This window comes from Cygnus olor, chromosome 7 (genome assembly GCF_009769625.2).
Source record: "Cygnus olor isolate bCygOlo1 chromosome 7, bCygOlo1.pri.v2, whole genome shotgun sequence".
Lineage (NCBI taxonomy): Eukaryota > Metazoa > Chordata > Aves > Anseriformes > Anatidae > Cygnus > Cygnus olor.
Window position 1 is genome coordinate 9,900,306 of NC_049175.1, and position 16,338 is coordinate 9,916,643.

A 16,338-nucleotide genomic window follows, 5' to 3' on the forward strand; every position below is an offset into this window, starting at 1 on the left:
ATGGCAGTAGACTGTCTAATTTCATGCAGTAAACCTTGTATTCTCGTTTACAGAAGCCTGTTTTTAGATGACAGAAAATAAGCTCATGGTTCAGTCACTGCTGCAGGGGGGAAAAAGCCGAAAGAAAAACCAGACAAAGGCTTGACAAACCAACCAACCACAAATAAATGCTGAGTATTTCCACTAAAGGTCTGGATAACATCCTGGTCACGTACAACTTCCAACTGTATCCATTAATTACCTAAAGAGGCTTCATGTTCAAATTATGGAGGTGGCAACTATATCACCTCCCTCTCTTTAACAGTAACCTGGACAGACATGTTTTATACTGTCACCAAACGGCCTCTATATAGAGCTACTGATCCCAAATATTAGTGCACCAACAGTCACTATTCTTACGGTTTTGTTAATATTTCACTGATGAAGACATTTAATCATTACTGCATTTAGTGATAGGATATTTGCTAGTAGTGGAAATCGCTGAAGAGCTCATAAAAGGTGTTCACGTAGCACTAGTAACAGGTTTACTTGGCATACCTTGGTACCTTCACAGCTGATTACTACAAACAAGTTATCTGCAAAGAAAATTCAAGTAATTATGATAGGCTATTCAGAAAGTTTGAATTCTGTAACTTAAGCTTAACTTCTAACACGAATACTAAAGGTTATATTCTTCCAAGTAGGGAATGGGATCATTCTACAAGAGCTGTTTGTGAACTGAGGAAGCACTTCAAATCAATTGCTTATGAACCACCTACAGACTAAAATGATTTCAAGGCTAATTCTTGCTTTCAATACAGTATTCAACCTGACAAGAAAAACAAAACTCACAATTTAAAGTTACCAAGAAATAGTTTATTTGGTTATGCAACTGTTAAGTTTCTATGTTAACTGTTAAGACTCTTAAAAGATCATTAAAAGATCACAGACAATAAAGTTTCAAAGAGCCAGGCATCAGCTGTGCTGACAAGTGTTCTTGTGCCCTTCACCTAACCATGTTGAATTGTAATGCCTTCTTGTATCATGCATTGGGTGTTTTGAAATATTCTTTTCATTCACACATTAAATTTCAGCACTTCAGGGGAAGGCCCTGCATAGGCAAAACTTGAGTGTGCATGTGGTATTTCTTATTATGGGAAAACAAGGAAACTCACTCAAGTTCTCTTCAAGAAAAGCTCAAAGTTTCAGAAATGTTCTAACACTGTGGTGCTGCTTTCAGTAGTGTTTTCATCTTCTGAACTACAAAAATGCCAAACTGGAAGTCACAGACAAGGGTCTCTTGGGATTTTCATGTTTCTCTATTCATGAGAATGACTGAGATGTTTTGTTCTCTGATATCCTCCCCCCCTTCTTAATCTAAGTGGGACTAAATAGAAAGGAGAGAAAGCAAATAAAAATACCTCACACACTCAATGTGAGCAAGATACACAGGTAGGGTAAGGCTGTTATGGCAGGTTACATCACCTAATACTATTAACTCCAGTGCAATTCTGGCAATTTACCCCATCATCTCAATTCTTCTAAAAGTGTTTCTTTCCAAATTTCCATCAGTTATTCTTAATTTCTCTGAACTATTTTGCCAGTCACTGAGCAGGGAAAAAAAGTGTTAGAAAAATTTTTTAAATGAGCACCCCACTTTCCATTGTTCAGTTCTAGATTTACATAAAATGCTGATTAAGTATCTGCTCATATTAGGACAGCCCTTCACTCTGCTGATTAACCACACTACACCACTACACTTTTTTTTTTAATTAGAATTCTAAAAAAAAAAATCTTTCCTACAAAAATTCTATCTGGAATAAGAAAGGACTTCATGAAGAATCAATAGTAATCAAGCTGGAAGAAAAGCCTGTCCTAGCCACTACAGATACCCACTGATTCAAAGGAACCACGTGTTTAACTACTGCTACACCTACATACAAATTACAATCATTAAACAAAGCTAGTAGCTAATTACTGCAAAAGGTTCCTAAGCCACTGCAAAACAAGACAGCAATTTTTAAAGTGCTTTAACAAATTTATTATCTATATTGTTTCCCCTCATACAGCTTTTTTTTTTTTTAAACCAAGTGCTTAAAAGCACACTTCTCTTATTCAAGTTATAGAGTACTGTGAGATAGCATTTTCAGAAGTACTGATGTGAATTAGGCCACACAGTCTAACTCAGTTTAAGGCAAACCCAATTTGAAGAAATGTAGAGAAAAGAAAAAGCATTGTCTTCTTTAAAAGCATTAGCTTTCCTGGCTATCAGCTTTCAAGATGTCAAAAGACAGTGTTGCTTGAAAATGTAATTCAGTTTTTTTGATTACCAATTCACATTTAAGTTTAAGTTTGTCATGTTCTTTGAGCAAGGTTAGCAAAAGTCTTTCAGCACAGACGTTTGAAAAGTGAAACGGCTAACAAAAAAAAAAAACAGACTCCAAGAAAGAGTTGAAATTCTAAATGCAGTTTGCAAAGAGGCCAAGGGATCCAAGCAAACCCACTTTATCAGTCTAAATGAAAAAGAATAAGGATATTAGCTGACAAAATGATTTCTGAAGTTTAACTCTTTAAATAGTATGATTCAAACAAGTTTTGTTTGTTTTAAATCACTGTTTTTTATCTGCTAACCACGACAAGGAAATAATCAAAACCATGAAAGAACTAACATGCCCTCTAGAGCTGCAGAAACCCTTATGCTTTATGGCTAAGCAGCATGGTATTCTACCAGATGCATCAAATCACCATGTTGTGGGAATACTGCATTACCAAGGTTCAGGGTTTGAGTTCCCAAACCCTAACCCCCATAAACTCTCCTCCTTCTCCCCCCACCCCCTCCCCAAGAGAAAAACAACAACAAAAAAAATTGGAAAGATTTCAATCATATGTTTTACTAGTTCATTTCTATGACTGAACAAAGCACACACTGGATAGGCATCCATAGAGGGGCAGAACTGTCCCATCTAAACAGACTGCATAGGAATAGGCCACAGCTGTCTGAACACGTCTCAAAACACAGAGCTTTTTCCATCAGCTCCTTGAGTAGGTACAAACTGAAAACTGTACAAATGGAGAACAAAAGACAAATAAACAGCATCTCAAGCAAAAAGCTGATAGATTTTAGTGTGTCTACCACCTTTAAGAACATCTCCAACATCAAAACAAATTCTCCAGCAATGAACAGAAAACTTGACTGATCCAAAGCTATAAGCATATAGTACTGTTCCCCAACTAAGAAAACAACAGCAAGCAGCAGGCAATTTGCTCTGTCTTCCTAAAAAAGAGGTTCAAAGACCAAAGGTCTCCCACATGCACACGGAAGGGTTGTTGCTGATGAAGGTCATTCAGGGCAGTAGCTGCAAGCTCAAATCTTTCAGCTTCAAATTATAACACAGGACTCTGCGAAAACAGAAACACCTTTAACAACACGATTTTATTGTATCCTCTTTAGGGGCTGAGATATATCCCCTGCTGCTGCTTTTTGAAAACACGTTTCCTTAAATCTAAAACTGTACTGCGTTACACTGATCCAATGGTCCATTTTAACATAATGAAGATGCTTGCAGTGCTAATCGCCTAGGGATATGATGGCAGCGTTATTTAACCCAGCAATGCTACCATAAGATCATTTTAGATTTACCCAGACGGATTTGCTAGCTGATCTGCTGAAGGTACAGAGCAGCGCGGGTTGCTGTGGAAACACGGTACAGCTACACGCTTTTCCATGGCAACCCGGCCTCCCTGGAATACTAATGAGTGCCCATGGCAACACCAAGCTAGAGACAAGATGTCTGGAGACCCAATATTTCATGTATCATTTATAACAAAAACTATATTTGTACATTTCCTGTGTGAGATTCGATGGTTTTTTAGAGCCCTGCAGAATGTTACATCTGCAGCAATCTTGCAAAGTGTAAAAATTGTACATCCATAACATAAATGGAAAATCCTATTTCAAAGCAATGCTAAGGTTGGAGTTCAATTCCACAAACAAAAAAATCTGGAGTCAGCATACCCAAAGTTAGCATCATTTTGCACACAACCAGTACCATCAGCCCATGATGTATCACACAATTACTCATGCACAATGTTTTCGGGGGTCTATCTCGGGACAAGTACTGTTTAATATCTTTATCAATGACATGCACACTGGGATTGAATGCACCCTCAGCAAGTTTGCAGATGACACCAAGCTGAGTAGTGCAGTCAATACAACTGAAGGAAGAGATGACATCAAATGGGACCTGAACAGGCTAGAAATGTGGGCCCGTGTGAACTGCATGAGGTTCAACAAGTCTAAGTGCAAGGTGCTGCACCTGGGTCAGGGCAATCCTAGACACGAGCACAGGCTGAGAGAAGAACTCACTGAGAGCAGCCTTGCAGAGAAGGATTTTGGGGATTCTGGTGGACAAAAAGCTCAACATGAGCCAGCAGTGCATTCTTGCAGCCAAAACTGCAACTGTGTCCCGGGCTGCATCAACAAAAGCAAGGCCAGCAGGCCAAGGAAGGTGATTGTGCCCCCCTGCAGCCCCACTTAGAGTCCTGCATACAGGTCTGGGGCCTGCCCCTGCGCAAGAATGATGCAGACTTCTTATAGTGGGGTCCAGAGGAGGGCCACAAAGGTGCTCAGAAGGCTGGAACGAGCACCTCTGCTGTGAAGAAATGCTGAGAGAACTGAGGATATTCAGCCTGGAGAAGACAAAGCTCCAAGGAGAATTCATTGCAGCCTTCCAGTACTTAAAGGGGACATATAAGCCATGTTCCAGGTGTAAATAGATCAACTGATGCATTTCCTAAGTGACAGAGCAATGAGGTCAGCAATATGGGATAATGAAGTCTGCTTCATGCGAGATATTTCACAACAGCCTTATGGTTGTGGAGCTTCTCAGGTGTCAGATTTCTTACTGCTCTGGAATGACTGCAACAGCTGATGCTATCCTAGCAGTGAAAAAACCCAAACCACTGTCCCTTCAGCAAATTGTTTCAAGCCTAGGAGAGGCAGCTCCATGTGACAAAAGTTAACTTTCTGACCTAGATCGGATGCATCAGTAGCTTTCACCCATCTTCTAATCTACTTTTAGCCTGTGGAAGCCAGAAGGAACTACAAGTGCACATGCTTATGAATTCTAGACATAGGGTACCAAAAGAGGTCTGCGTTCACTTAGTCAATTCTCTCACAACAGTAACCCACAAGCATGTCATTCTACAGTCTGCTGCAGAAGTGCCATAAATGCAGCTGAACTGGAGAGACTTCCTTCATCTGGGGGCAAAGTGTCAGAAACAGAGCTCCTGGTAACGGTGTACCCTATAACATGGAACTAACCTGGAGTAGTACATGGCAAATACCTCGTCTGATTCCAGATACTGCTGCTGCAGCCACAATGCATTGAATACGTGCATACAAGCACTATTAAATCAACACAATCACATTCAGCATTATCAGATTAGTGAAAGCACTGCCTACTATTACGTTAAGAGTTTTCAGTGAGTTGCAGAAATGATAATGGGCACATTTGGATAGACCTGAGGAAAAGGTTTGGGATGAAATGACAACACAAAATGCAGACCATGGCCCTAGTATTAAATTTAGTATCAGCTTCCTTGAAATAGTACCACAGGACAAAAAAAGAGCTTATCAGATTAAATGAACATTTTTGTTTCAGAAGCTTCAATTAGTATAGATTGAGTAACGAAAGAAAAAAAAAGGCAAACTGCTTTTAAAGCAGATTAACAAATTGCTTGACAAAGCAACAAATGCACCCTACAGCGGACCTACAAGCAACAAAGTTTTCTACAGAGGAACAGAGCTTGCATTACTGCTGTGACAACACAGCATTACTCAATGCAAACTTTGTCTTCTTGCATCTAACCTGGTTGCACAGCACTGAATTCAGTTTTGTCCTTAACCATTTTTAGTCCACTAAATACTACAATACCTAATACACAAACCCAGCTTTCCTTCTGTCAGCGCTTACAGACCTAATTTTAATAGGAACCAGCAGATAGGAAAAAGGGATTTGCGTTAAGTTACAAGTTTACACAGCAGCACACGTGAATGCGTTGCAGACACTAGCCTTTTATTCCAATCCACATTTATCCTTGAATATTTTGGTGCTCTCCCTCCACTCCCCCACCCCAAGCTTATTTGTTATCCTTGTTCTCTTGCACTCCTCTTTCTTTGGAACTGCTTATATATGAGGGAACATGAAGGGTAGTTCGAGCTTGTCTCCTACAAAGAAAAATACAGTATGACATTGGTCTGGGGTTGACAATGGCAATTGCTACTTAACAGAAAAAAAAAAAAAGACTTGTTCATTAAAATATTTTATGACATTCTCCAGTGAATTAAAGGTAGGTTGGTTTGGTTTTTGTCTTTTTTTTTTTTTTTAAGCAGATTGTACCATGGGGCCAAAGTGACCTGCTACATAGCACCACCTCTGTAAGGGACCCTTTGACTCTCTCCCTCTGCATGGCACTGAGCACGCACAACATATGCAAAATGCATACAACCACATACTGTTCATTTCAGTTCTTACATACGAAGACTGTTAGGAACTCTTTGGAAATCCACTTGGGCCATGTACGTGCAGGGCTGCTTCTGAGACACGCCTGTTCCCAAGCCCACGTATTCAGAATACTATTCAATTGCATCTTTGCATCTACTTATCACTTTCCTTGCATGCCAGGGCACACACACACAGAAAAGTGGTCTTAGATATGTGGGATGCACGCACAATGTGACTGGAGTGGGACAGTATCTGTAGGCTTCTCTGCATTGCTCTGGAAAATGCAAGGAAGAACATACACAAAAAAAACCACACCTGTCTCTACTGCTAAAAATGACAGGAAAGTGGAGCAAATTAAGAAAATTAACAAGACACCTTTTCCCAAAGATAACAGACAAAACTGTCTGAGTAATTCTTCTCTGTGTAACTGAGGAGATTCTAGTAACTCAAAAAGATCCCATCTTCGGGAAGTTGTGGAAAGTCCCATGTAGAAATACATATTAAGGTCTGCACCAGTCACTTTGAGCTATTAGACCCTCAAATGATCTTAAACCTTCTCATTACCTATTTTTTTGTTTTCTTGTTTATGAAGAACGTGACACCTTTCTGCATTTTTTTTTTAAATTCCCTCTACTCAGTTAATATATTTAGCTTGCTATGTCCTCCTACATTTTCCACATTCTTATACTTCAGATATTGAATATGATGTTTTACTTTAGGGACAGGTCATAAACATGAAAAATGGTACTTGAGACCTGCTAAGCTCGTAAAATTGTGAAAGGAAATTCCAATAATCAGAGAAAGGCAAGCTAAGGGAGACATACATAACACACTGCAGGAAAAAAAAAAAAAGAGCTAATACTGCCTCTACTTAGAGGCAATCTGTACCACTAAAAGCTAGGAAGAGGTATTACTTAGATATGCTATCTTTATTGCAGCTAAAGCGTACCCATCTTAGACCAGGACATTAATGCAAGAGCAACATATTTACAAACTGAATTTCTCAGAAGGGAGTGAAAGGACCTCAGGTTTGTGCACAAGTAGATGAGCTTTCGTTCTTTCTAATGTCTCATTCAACAACTATTCACTGGGATATTAAAAAACTATTAGTGATGCATTTTAGGTACAAGGCATTCACTTACAAATGTCATTGGTTAAATTAATGCAAATAAAAGTATACAAGGCGACACAAAGCTATAACCCTTCTGAGTGTAGACTTAGCCAGTTCAGCAAATCACTTAAAGATTATACGTGGGAACAGCCATCAGAGGCACATGCTTTAGAGCAGAGCAGCCTTTTCATTACCCTTAGGTGAGAGGTTCTGTAAAATGTAGCACAAAAAGCATAGCATTTTTAAGCAAAAAAAAAAAAAAAAAACCCTCTAAATCTGTCATTATTAAGCTACTTATTCAGAGGGACTTTCCTAATGCCATGTAGTGTCCTGATGTTATCTGATAGTGGTGAGGAACAAAACTGCGTCCTCCCTAAACTACTTGTTTAAACAAGTGCATCTTCGGTGTTATACAAAGATACCATCTAAACGTATGCAAGCGTCCAAAGTGGAAAAACACAGTGAGGCCACATGAGCACACAATCACAACAGCACGTAAGGGATTGCCCCATGTTGAGTTCTGCAACTGTGGGGCCCGCATGCCATCTACTGGACGATTTTGTACTTTCTCTTACCATCTTTTTACCAGCCCATAGGTGCTAGGCTGCCGTGGGAATGTACACCCTCAAGATGTCTACACATGGGCAAGTATCTTTTAATTAACCGTAGTGTGATTGAAAACACTGTATAGTGTTGCGTGGCATGCCTTGTCACAGGCAGGTATGTATTTAAAGCCTGCCTGTATGTGCTTGCTCAACGTTTCAGTATTACAAAAATTCTCCTGCATAAACTGGAAGTGACAATGGATTATCATTCAGTTTTGCTCCTACTGTTTTCACTTATTCAATGAATGAATTATTCCTTCCCCTACACTTTTCATTCATTTCCTAAAGACACCAACCTCAGGGCCATTATGTAGTAATGAGATCCAACAATAAACCAGAGGTATTATCCTTTTATTAACCTAACTGGTATGGGTGGGAGAAGAGAAAAGCAGAGACACGTTTCACACAACTAAAACCTTGTAGTTTCTCTTTCCCCACATATTACAAATGCCAAAGGTCGTACAAGTTTATAAGGCCTTTTATTTTTATATCTTGAAATTAGAGCTGCTGCTGCAACATTACCACTGGAATTGCTAACACCATCCACCACTTGGGAGCTCCAGGACTCCAGTTTCTTGTTCTTAGTATGTGTGTCTGGGCTCCAGGACACTTGCTTCAAGATGAGTGTCTGGTATTGCCATCGTACATGAAGAACTCTGATGTGTAGCATCAGGTAATACAAATAATATTTAGCAAACTTAAATAGTCCTGTGACAATATAAACATATTCCATGTGATCTGTAATATTTCTGCTGCAGACACTGGGGGATTGGTACTGGCAAATATAATTCTAAGCCTAGCAGGGAAGTATACAGGTGAAAAATGGAATCTATTTGTAGCATATTCTATTTGCTTGATGAACAAGATGCAAGATACGGGGAAAAATACTAGAATTCATGAAATAATGTAGTAAGTACAAATAATAACCGGGACACGGTGCTCAGAGCATATTTCAGTACTTTTCTGAAAATGGTAGTCATTGTTTGACTTTCACAGTCAGTGAAACATGGCAAAATAACACCATACAGTAATGTCTGGGAAAGAGTGAGAAAATGGGTGATTACTTTCAGAAAATATGCAGGAAATTAAAGCTGCTTCCTTCCCAAAAATGGCTTGGGTACATAGAGCATAACTTAGAGGAAGCGGTTAAGCAGCAAAGCTGGTAAGAGGAGAGCTTCAATGCTGAAGGAAGGCAAAAAAAATTCAAAGGTGAAAATGTCATGAAGGAGAAAAACATGGAATGAACTCAGTTTCTGGTGAGTAAGGTGAGGTTACCTATGTAAGTCACAGAAGAACATTTGTGTCTTTACAGAAAAGATAATTTAGTAAGCGTAAGGGAAATTAATTACCTTTATCCAAGCATTAATCTGAGATAATTTAAGGGTAAAGAAATCCTAAGCATAATTGCAGTAAGTATGTTGTGCCATCACATGCACTGGAACCAGCAGGGCAGGGCACCATAGTTTTGAGCCATACACAAATGCAAAGCTTTAAGAGGAGCCCTGATGCATGCACTGTCTCTCATTGGTCTGTCCACATGCAACATACCTTGTGCTTTCTAGAAAGCATCAGGCCTTACAGCACACATGAAGAAAGCTTTTCATGCATGCAGTAAATCCAGTGATTGGGGCCACATCAAGCCTTACTGCACATTTGCAGAAAGATAAAACAGCATTTGCATCGCAAGTCTGCTGCTTCCTTCAAGCACTGAACACAGAAAGCAACTAAATATGCAAGTTCATATTTCCTTGTAAAAAGAGAGACCTCTGTCCATACTTCTGCTGAAGAGGAAAGCCATGCGTAAGGCTTTACAAGAACAAGAGCCACCATATCCAAAGAAGACAGCAAACACTGTCTTTGACATGGAGTCTGACCATCCAGCTTGCTAAACAATTTAAGGCTATTGGTCATCATCAATACATATATATATATATATATATATATATATATATATTTAGTTTTATAAGCTTATTATAGACCTTGCCAGGGTTTTGAGGGAACAAACCTCAACTGAAAAATGGAACAAAAACACTTTTACATCATCAGGTTTTAATTACACCATTAAAAGACTAAAAACTACACACACCCTGTCTTTTTTTTTTTTTCAGTAAAGGTAATGTGTGCACCATCATTAGCAAGTGGAGTAATTTAGTAATTAGTAAAGCTGAGGTCAGCCAAGGAGGACAAAGTAACTGATTTCAGAGAAAACGTTAAAGGGTTAAAAGTTAGGTTAAAAGTATAACACCTCAGGTCATTATGCAGGAAGTTTTGTTTGTGTGTTTGTACAAGCACATACCAGACAGCTGAATGTCCAAAAGCACAAAGCAGGTGCTTAATGTTAATACCTTAAGACCAGTTCCAGATTCCTATTACTGTAAAACTGTTTCTGCCAATTGCTATTCTCTAAGACCCTTCTCATTTCTTGAAGTCATATGGCTAACACAAAGCTCTGCAACATAATTATGCTCTCAAATATATTTTTAAACTACAAACCCCATGCAGTGCAGAACACTACAGATTGGTAGTTATTGGTACTTTAAACATACAAGTGTTTAAATGTTTAAACGTACAAATCCATCGTAAGAAGTGTAAGGCAGAACGTATTGGTTTTGGTATCCTGTGTTTCACTAAACAAACACATTACTCCACCATACACCGCACATGGAGAACACCATGCTGGTTATTGGTTTTGTGCTCTCATAGCTGGAATGTGTGTATAAAAGTAAGTTTAGCAAGACATTTATATTGCTGCTAGTAACAATTGGTAGAGATCCAGAGCTTTTGTATGTTCTCTTGAGACTTTCTCAACAGGCAGGATCCTGGGCTACCTTATGGAAAACATGTACTAGAAAAACCCTTTATGCAAATTCAACACATTTATCCAAGTTCCTCTCTGTACTCAAATATTGTGTCCATCACAAAATAAATTTCCTGCAGATGAGAGCTATGATATACTTTGTAGTAATGACTTAAGTATATGCTTACAAATATTAGAGACTTAAATACTACTTCTATCAAAATGAAGTTTTCTGAATAATGACATCACTGATGTAATTCACAGCCCTTACAAGATGTGAATATATTGACATGTACTTTACACAGCAGGATTAAATTCAACTATATCTATTATGAAAATGGATGTCTGGTTATTTACTTCAAAATACTAAAAACTGCCTAATACTTAACCAGCAATTTTTTACTTTGTTTTGCAATAGAATTGCAATAAATAAATTTGCAATAGAATTGCAAAACAACAATCATTAACCCCTAGGCTAACAGTCAAGACAGCAGACACTATGCAAAGATGTACTCTTCACACACAAAATGAAAGATCACTGGCAAGTGGACGCAAGATGCAGATCCACCCAGAACTTCCATCAGAAGGGAGAGGTCCTCCTCAGCCTTCCTCCAGCCACCACCCTGCTTGTGTTACCCCCAGCCATCCCCCGGCACACAGCAGAGCCTCTGCAAGCCTCAACTCACTAAAGCAACAAAACCCAAACAACCTTTCTGCTAGATTTGTTTTCTGACATTTTTGCCAGCTCCATCAGCCAGCAAGCGCTGAGGGTGGCACAAAGGCGTAAAGGCAGAAGCACAAATTCTTCCCTTTAGCACTGACACACAACTGCCTTTTGAGGAGCTTTTAGCTGCCTACTGCTTGTTTATACTTCACTCATTTAGTATCAGGCTAAACCAGAGCGCGCAGCTCCTAGATCTCTACTCAGACACCAGTGAAGACCTAACACAAGTTCTGATCATTTTGCACTGGAAGCCACTTGCATTTAATTCACATGCCACATAAACATACAGGTGCACCGCTCTGAGAGCGCTCAGAAGCTCAGCCACACCAGGACAACCAACAACATTAGATGGATGAAGTCAACCATTACTTTTTAAAAACATTCTAAAGCAACAAAAAGCTGAAAGTCTGATCCAGGAAAGCACCAAGGAGGCACATAAATTTAAGCCAAGAGGATACAGGTACGTATGCGTGCTTTGCAGAATCCAGACCTAAATGGTTTAGGTGAAAGGCACCTGGAGACACCTGAATCTGATATCTAGGGAATAAACCTGTTACAAACACTGTAGCAGTTTTGCTCTGGTAGATTGTTTTCATTATTTTGTCACGGCACCAGAAGAAAAACAACTACAGTTTGTTTTTCCATGCACAGTCAGTTCTGTAATCAACTTCCACAGCATGCTTGAGCAACAAAATTAAACACTCACGTTGTGGAACTCCATAATAATTTAGCTCTAAATGCTTCCCTAAGCCTATAGGTTACATTTCACATTTGATACAAATAAGTACCTAGAAACCATCATTTATTTGTTTTCTATTTATATATAGTAGTGTCCAAGAAAGAAAATGCAGTCTAATGCAGACTATCACTTCAGACGCTACTACAGAAAGAGTGGCATAGAAAAATCATCATGCCTTAATTTATTTTCATATTAGATGTATTGAAAAGTAGTAAACATCTAAATATTGTTAATGGTTCTTATATATAAACACACATTATGGAATAGGTCATGCAATTAACTTCAACATTTGTAACCATCGTCTTTGTATGTTCTTACCTACACAGAAACACAGTTCTTCAAGACCATGCTTGTTCTTTTTGTTTGTTTGTTTTAAAAACAATGCCATAGTTTAAGAGGCAAGCATAGGGGAAAGGTTTTTCTTCCCCATCCTTTTCTGAAAGGGTTGCATGACCTTTGTATATCAACTTCAAAAGAACACATTCTTTCTAAGAACTCATCTGAACAATACAGCAAAACCATGCTACTACCCATGCTCTTAACCAGGGACCTCAGGTTTTCACACGAACAAAAGCAAACACTGTACGTGCACTACCTTGGCACTAGCATATTAGTTCAATTTTATTTCAAAACTGACATACTGGAAATAGCAGCTAGAAGTTAAAATCAACAGTATATACCCCTTCGTTCATAAGGCATAGCTTTTCTTTCCAGTGGTTCCACAGATGGAAAGGGCACTTCTAATGACAACTGTGCCTAACAAGTATATAACACTATATAGAAATGAAACAAGTCATAGATAAAAATAAAGAACTAGGAAAATTTTTAAAATTAGAGGGCTTCTAGAGGGATTCCAGGACAGTAATAACCATATAAAATAAGAGGAAGATGCAAAAAGCATATTTAGCAATACTGATGTTATGTTCAATAAATCCATAGTGCCTTACTAACCACATGCAGTACAGTATTTGTTAGGCTTCTGAATCCAAATATAGTTAAAAAAAAAAAGACAGATCTAAGAATCTACGTAAGCGTCCATTCAATAGAAAGGCTACAAATACAATTTAAACAATCATTTAACCAAGTTTTGGCATCGCCTTGATCTACCAGATAGATCTAGTATGGACTTGCTTTATGCAAATTTGTCATTTAAGTTTTAAAAAGCACCCAGTCGGGAAGCTGAATAAATGAGTTGAGCCAAAATCACCAGAGGCAGAAACTGTTACCACAAATTCTTCTTGGATGACAACAAAACTGTAAACCTAAAAGGCAAAATGTGAAGCTCTTGTCCTTTTAAAAACTGTGTACAAAAACAATGAATGCTATTTTATGAAAACATCTTTGGTTACTGAACATTTTATAGTTATCTTTCTCCTTTGCAAACAGGCATATCTAAAACACACTAATCAAAACATCACAAAAATAGAAAAAAACAACCCAACATCCCCAAAGCATGATATCTGAAATTCTGAAGGAGTAATATTATTACGGCAAATGACCACAGAATTGATTGCAACTGCAGTATTGATTGTTTCAGTTAATGGCTATTTGCTTTAAAAATGAACTAAAGCCATACTATTTTTCTTTTCAGTTTCTTCCATGTGCTTAAACATGTTTTTAAGCTTTGTCTCTTGTAAACAATTATCCACTATGAATCAAGGAAGTGCACAATACTCATTATTTTAAAGGCTCAGTTGTAAGCACAAGCCACGTCAACAAATAACATGGGCAGCAGGATGTTCCCAAGCCTCCCATTTAGCATAAAATGCTTTAATATTTTACTGCTGTTCTCATACGCTCTGCATACACATTCCCTTTACATAGTTCAAATATCTAATACATATCCCAGGATAACATACATTCCAATTATTACTTTAACAGAAATGGCAAAACTAACTCTTTCACCAAATTTTCATTTTATTTGCAAAAAAAAAAAACAAGTCAAATCTCAGAACCAAGTGCTTAGATCTTACACCACCAGGAGAGGACTGTACTACTCTGATTTTATTATGTGATTCTTAGGATGCAGCCTGTTACGGATAAAAGCAAAAATTATATGGAAAAACTGTTGTTCTTCCAAAGGAGTTTTTACAACAGCCTACAGCAGGCTTTAAGGAAATCTAATACTGGACAGACTTACCAGCTCACTAATAATTAACCACTGAACAAAATATCACATTGTAATAAATATGCAAAGCCTCATGCCAGTCTAATTTCTAACTAAAATCCAGTTCTTCTCGTTGCCGGGTGGGAGACTGACAATCAGCCTCTCACCCAGTGATGAACTCACCAGGCCTGTCCCTCCCTGCTGGCACACCGAACACTTGTCTCATTCCAGAGACCAGGGGCTCTGAGAACTGCTGTTAAGAGCTGAACTCTGCGCTGGTTACTCTGCCTACATGTTTCTGCTGTACATCCAAAGGATTTGGACTGATTTTTGAAGGAATCTGAGGCCACTGTTTAAATCCCCTAAACCTGGATCAGCAGAGGTCTCTGCTCACACTGTAAAGCCACTTGCCCAGCTATATAGATTGAACAACCGAGCCAAGAAACAAAATTGTCTGGAAACACCAAACAGAAATTAATCAAGCTTTGCATTGACTTGAGCAGCATAAAAGCACAGATGAGAGGGAGCAGGAAGTAACAAGAGAGAAACTGCAACCTCATGAGGAAAAAACAAACAAAACAAAAAAAAAAAAACACAAAACAAGGGGGAATTCCCAGGTACTTGTTCCAAAGCACTATTAGACACCCAGAGGAGGAGGTCTGGAGACCATGGAGGGTACTGGCCCAGGTTCTACAGTGGCAAAGCTGCAGGAAGAAAAGTCTAAAAAAGCAGGACCATGAAGATCCCATGCTCTTTAAAAATACTACTACTACTAATAAAACAAAAACTTCAGAGGTCCCTGCCTGTGCCATAACGCTGTTTTTAGGAAGCTGAGAAGTGCATTTCCATTGAGCACATGATCCTAGTAACTATGTAACATAAAAGGAAAAAAGGAAAAACCTCTTTGTTTCTTAAATGTGCTTTTCATCTTTGAACGTGGTCCGAGCGAGCTTTCAATTTTCTTTTTTGGTAAACTTTAACAAAGGTTGGTTCTACAACCACTTTATGAGCATGCAACACAATTAAGCAGACCATTTTGTGGACTCTGGAACTTACCTCATCTGCCCCCCTCCCCCCCCCAACTCGTGCAGATTCTCTGACATGCTAGTAGTGGTACAGTTAAGCTCACACCACAGTTGATGAACTGGAAATGCGAATTTGTTGAGCCTCCTTTGTCTGCCCACCTATTTTCATGAAGCTCATGGAAAATTAACTTGAACTGTTTCTGCTCTGCAAAGTTTAATTGAAAGCAGCCAAGAAATTCAAGATGTCTTGAGTGTTGGTAGGGGGAGGCTAACAGAAAGGATACTGTGGGAAAACCCAGCTGAAATAAATGTGTGTTCCCTCACCAAAAACATTGTCAGCTCATTTGCAGTTATGTATTTAATAGGTCATACAGTTACACACTCAGCAGATGAAGATATGTAAATAGTTTGACTCTGATTTCTCTTCTCAACTAGCTAGCCCCATACAAATACATTCCATCAGCAGAGCTACTGCGTGCAGTTTTAGGATTCAGGCTTCTTTTGTCTCTTGGCTCTGCCCACAGTTTCCATCTCATCTCTCCTCACACCAGGCAGCTCCTACCAGAGCACTTACTAGCCAGCAGAAGCTGTGAAAATCAGAAATGGGAGAGCAAGCAGCAACAGTTCTGTACCGTGCATTCCCCTCCCTCCCCCAGCTATCACAAGGCTCCTCTGGCTGTGTCTGCCGCCTTCCCCACCGAGCTGCTGACAGCAGCCGATGAGCTGGAGGAGGCTGCGAGGAGCA

General features: G+C 39.0%; 1 protein-coding gene across 8 annotated transcripts in view; it reads right to left on the bottom strand.

The window, feature by feature from the left end:
• Positions 1-16,338, bottom strand: part of ANK3 (ankyrin 3) — a 358,746-nt gene that overhangs the window by 322,766 nt on the left and 19,642 nt on the right. For 7 of the 8 annotated variants that reach the window (XM_040564175.1, XM_040564176.1, XM_040564174.1 and 4 more), the window contains exon 1: positions 3,620-3,805. The exons of the other annotated variant lie outside the window; for it this stretch is intronic. In XM_040564175.1, the coding sequence (XP_040420109.1) occupies positions 3,620-3,790 (171 nt within the window). In that variant the 5' untranslated portion in view covers positions 3,791-3,805. Of the gene's footprint in view, positions 1-3,619; positions 3,806-16,338 lie in introns of those variants that run through there. 8 annotated transcript variants of the gene reach the window in all.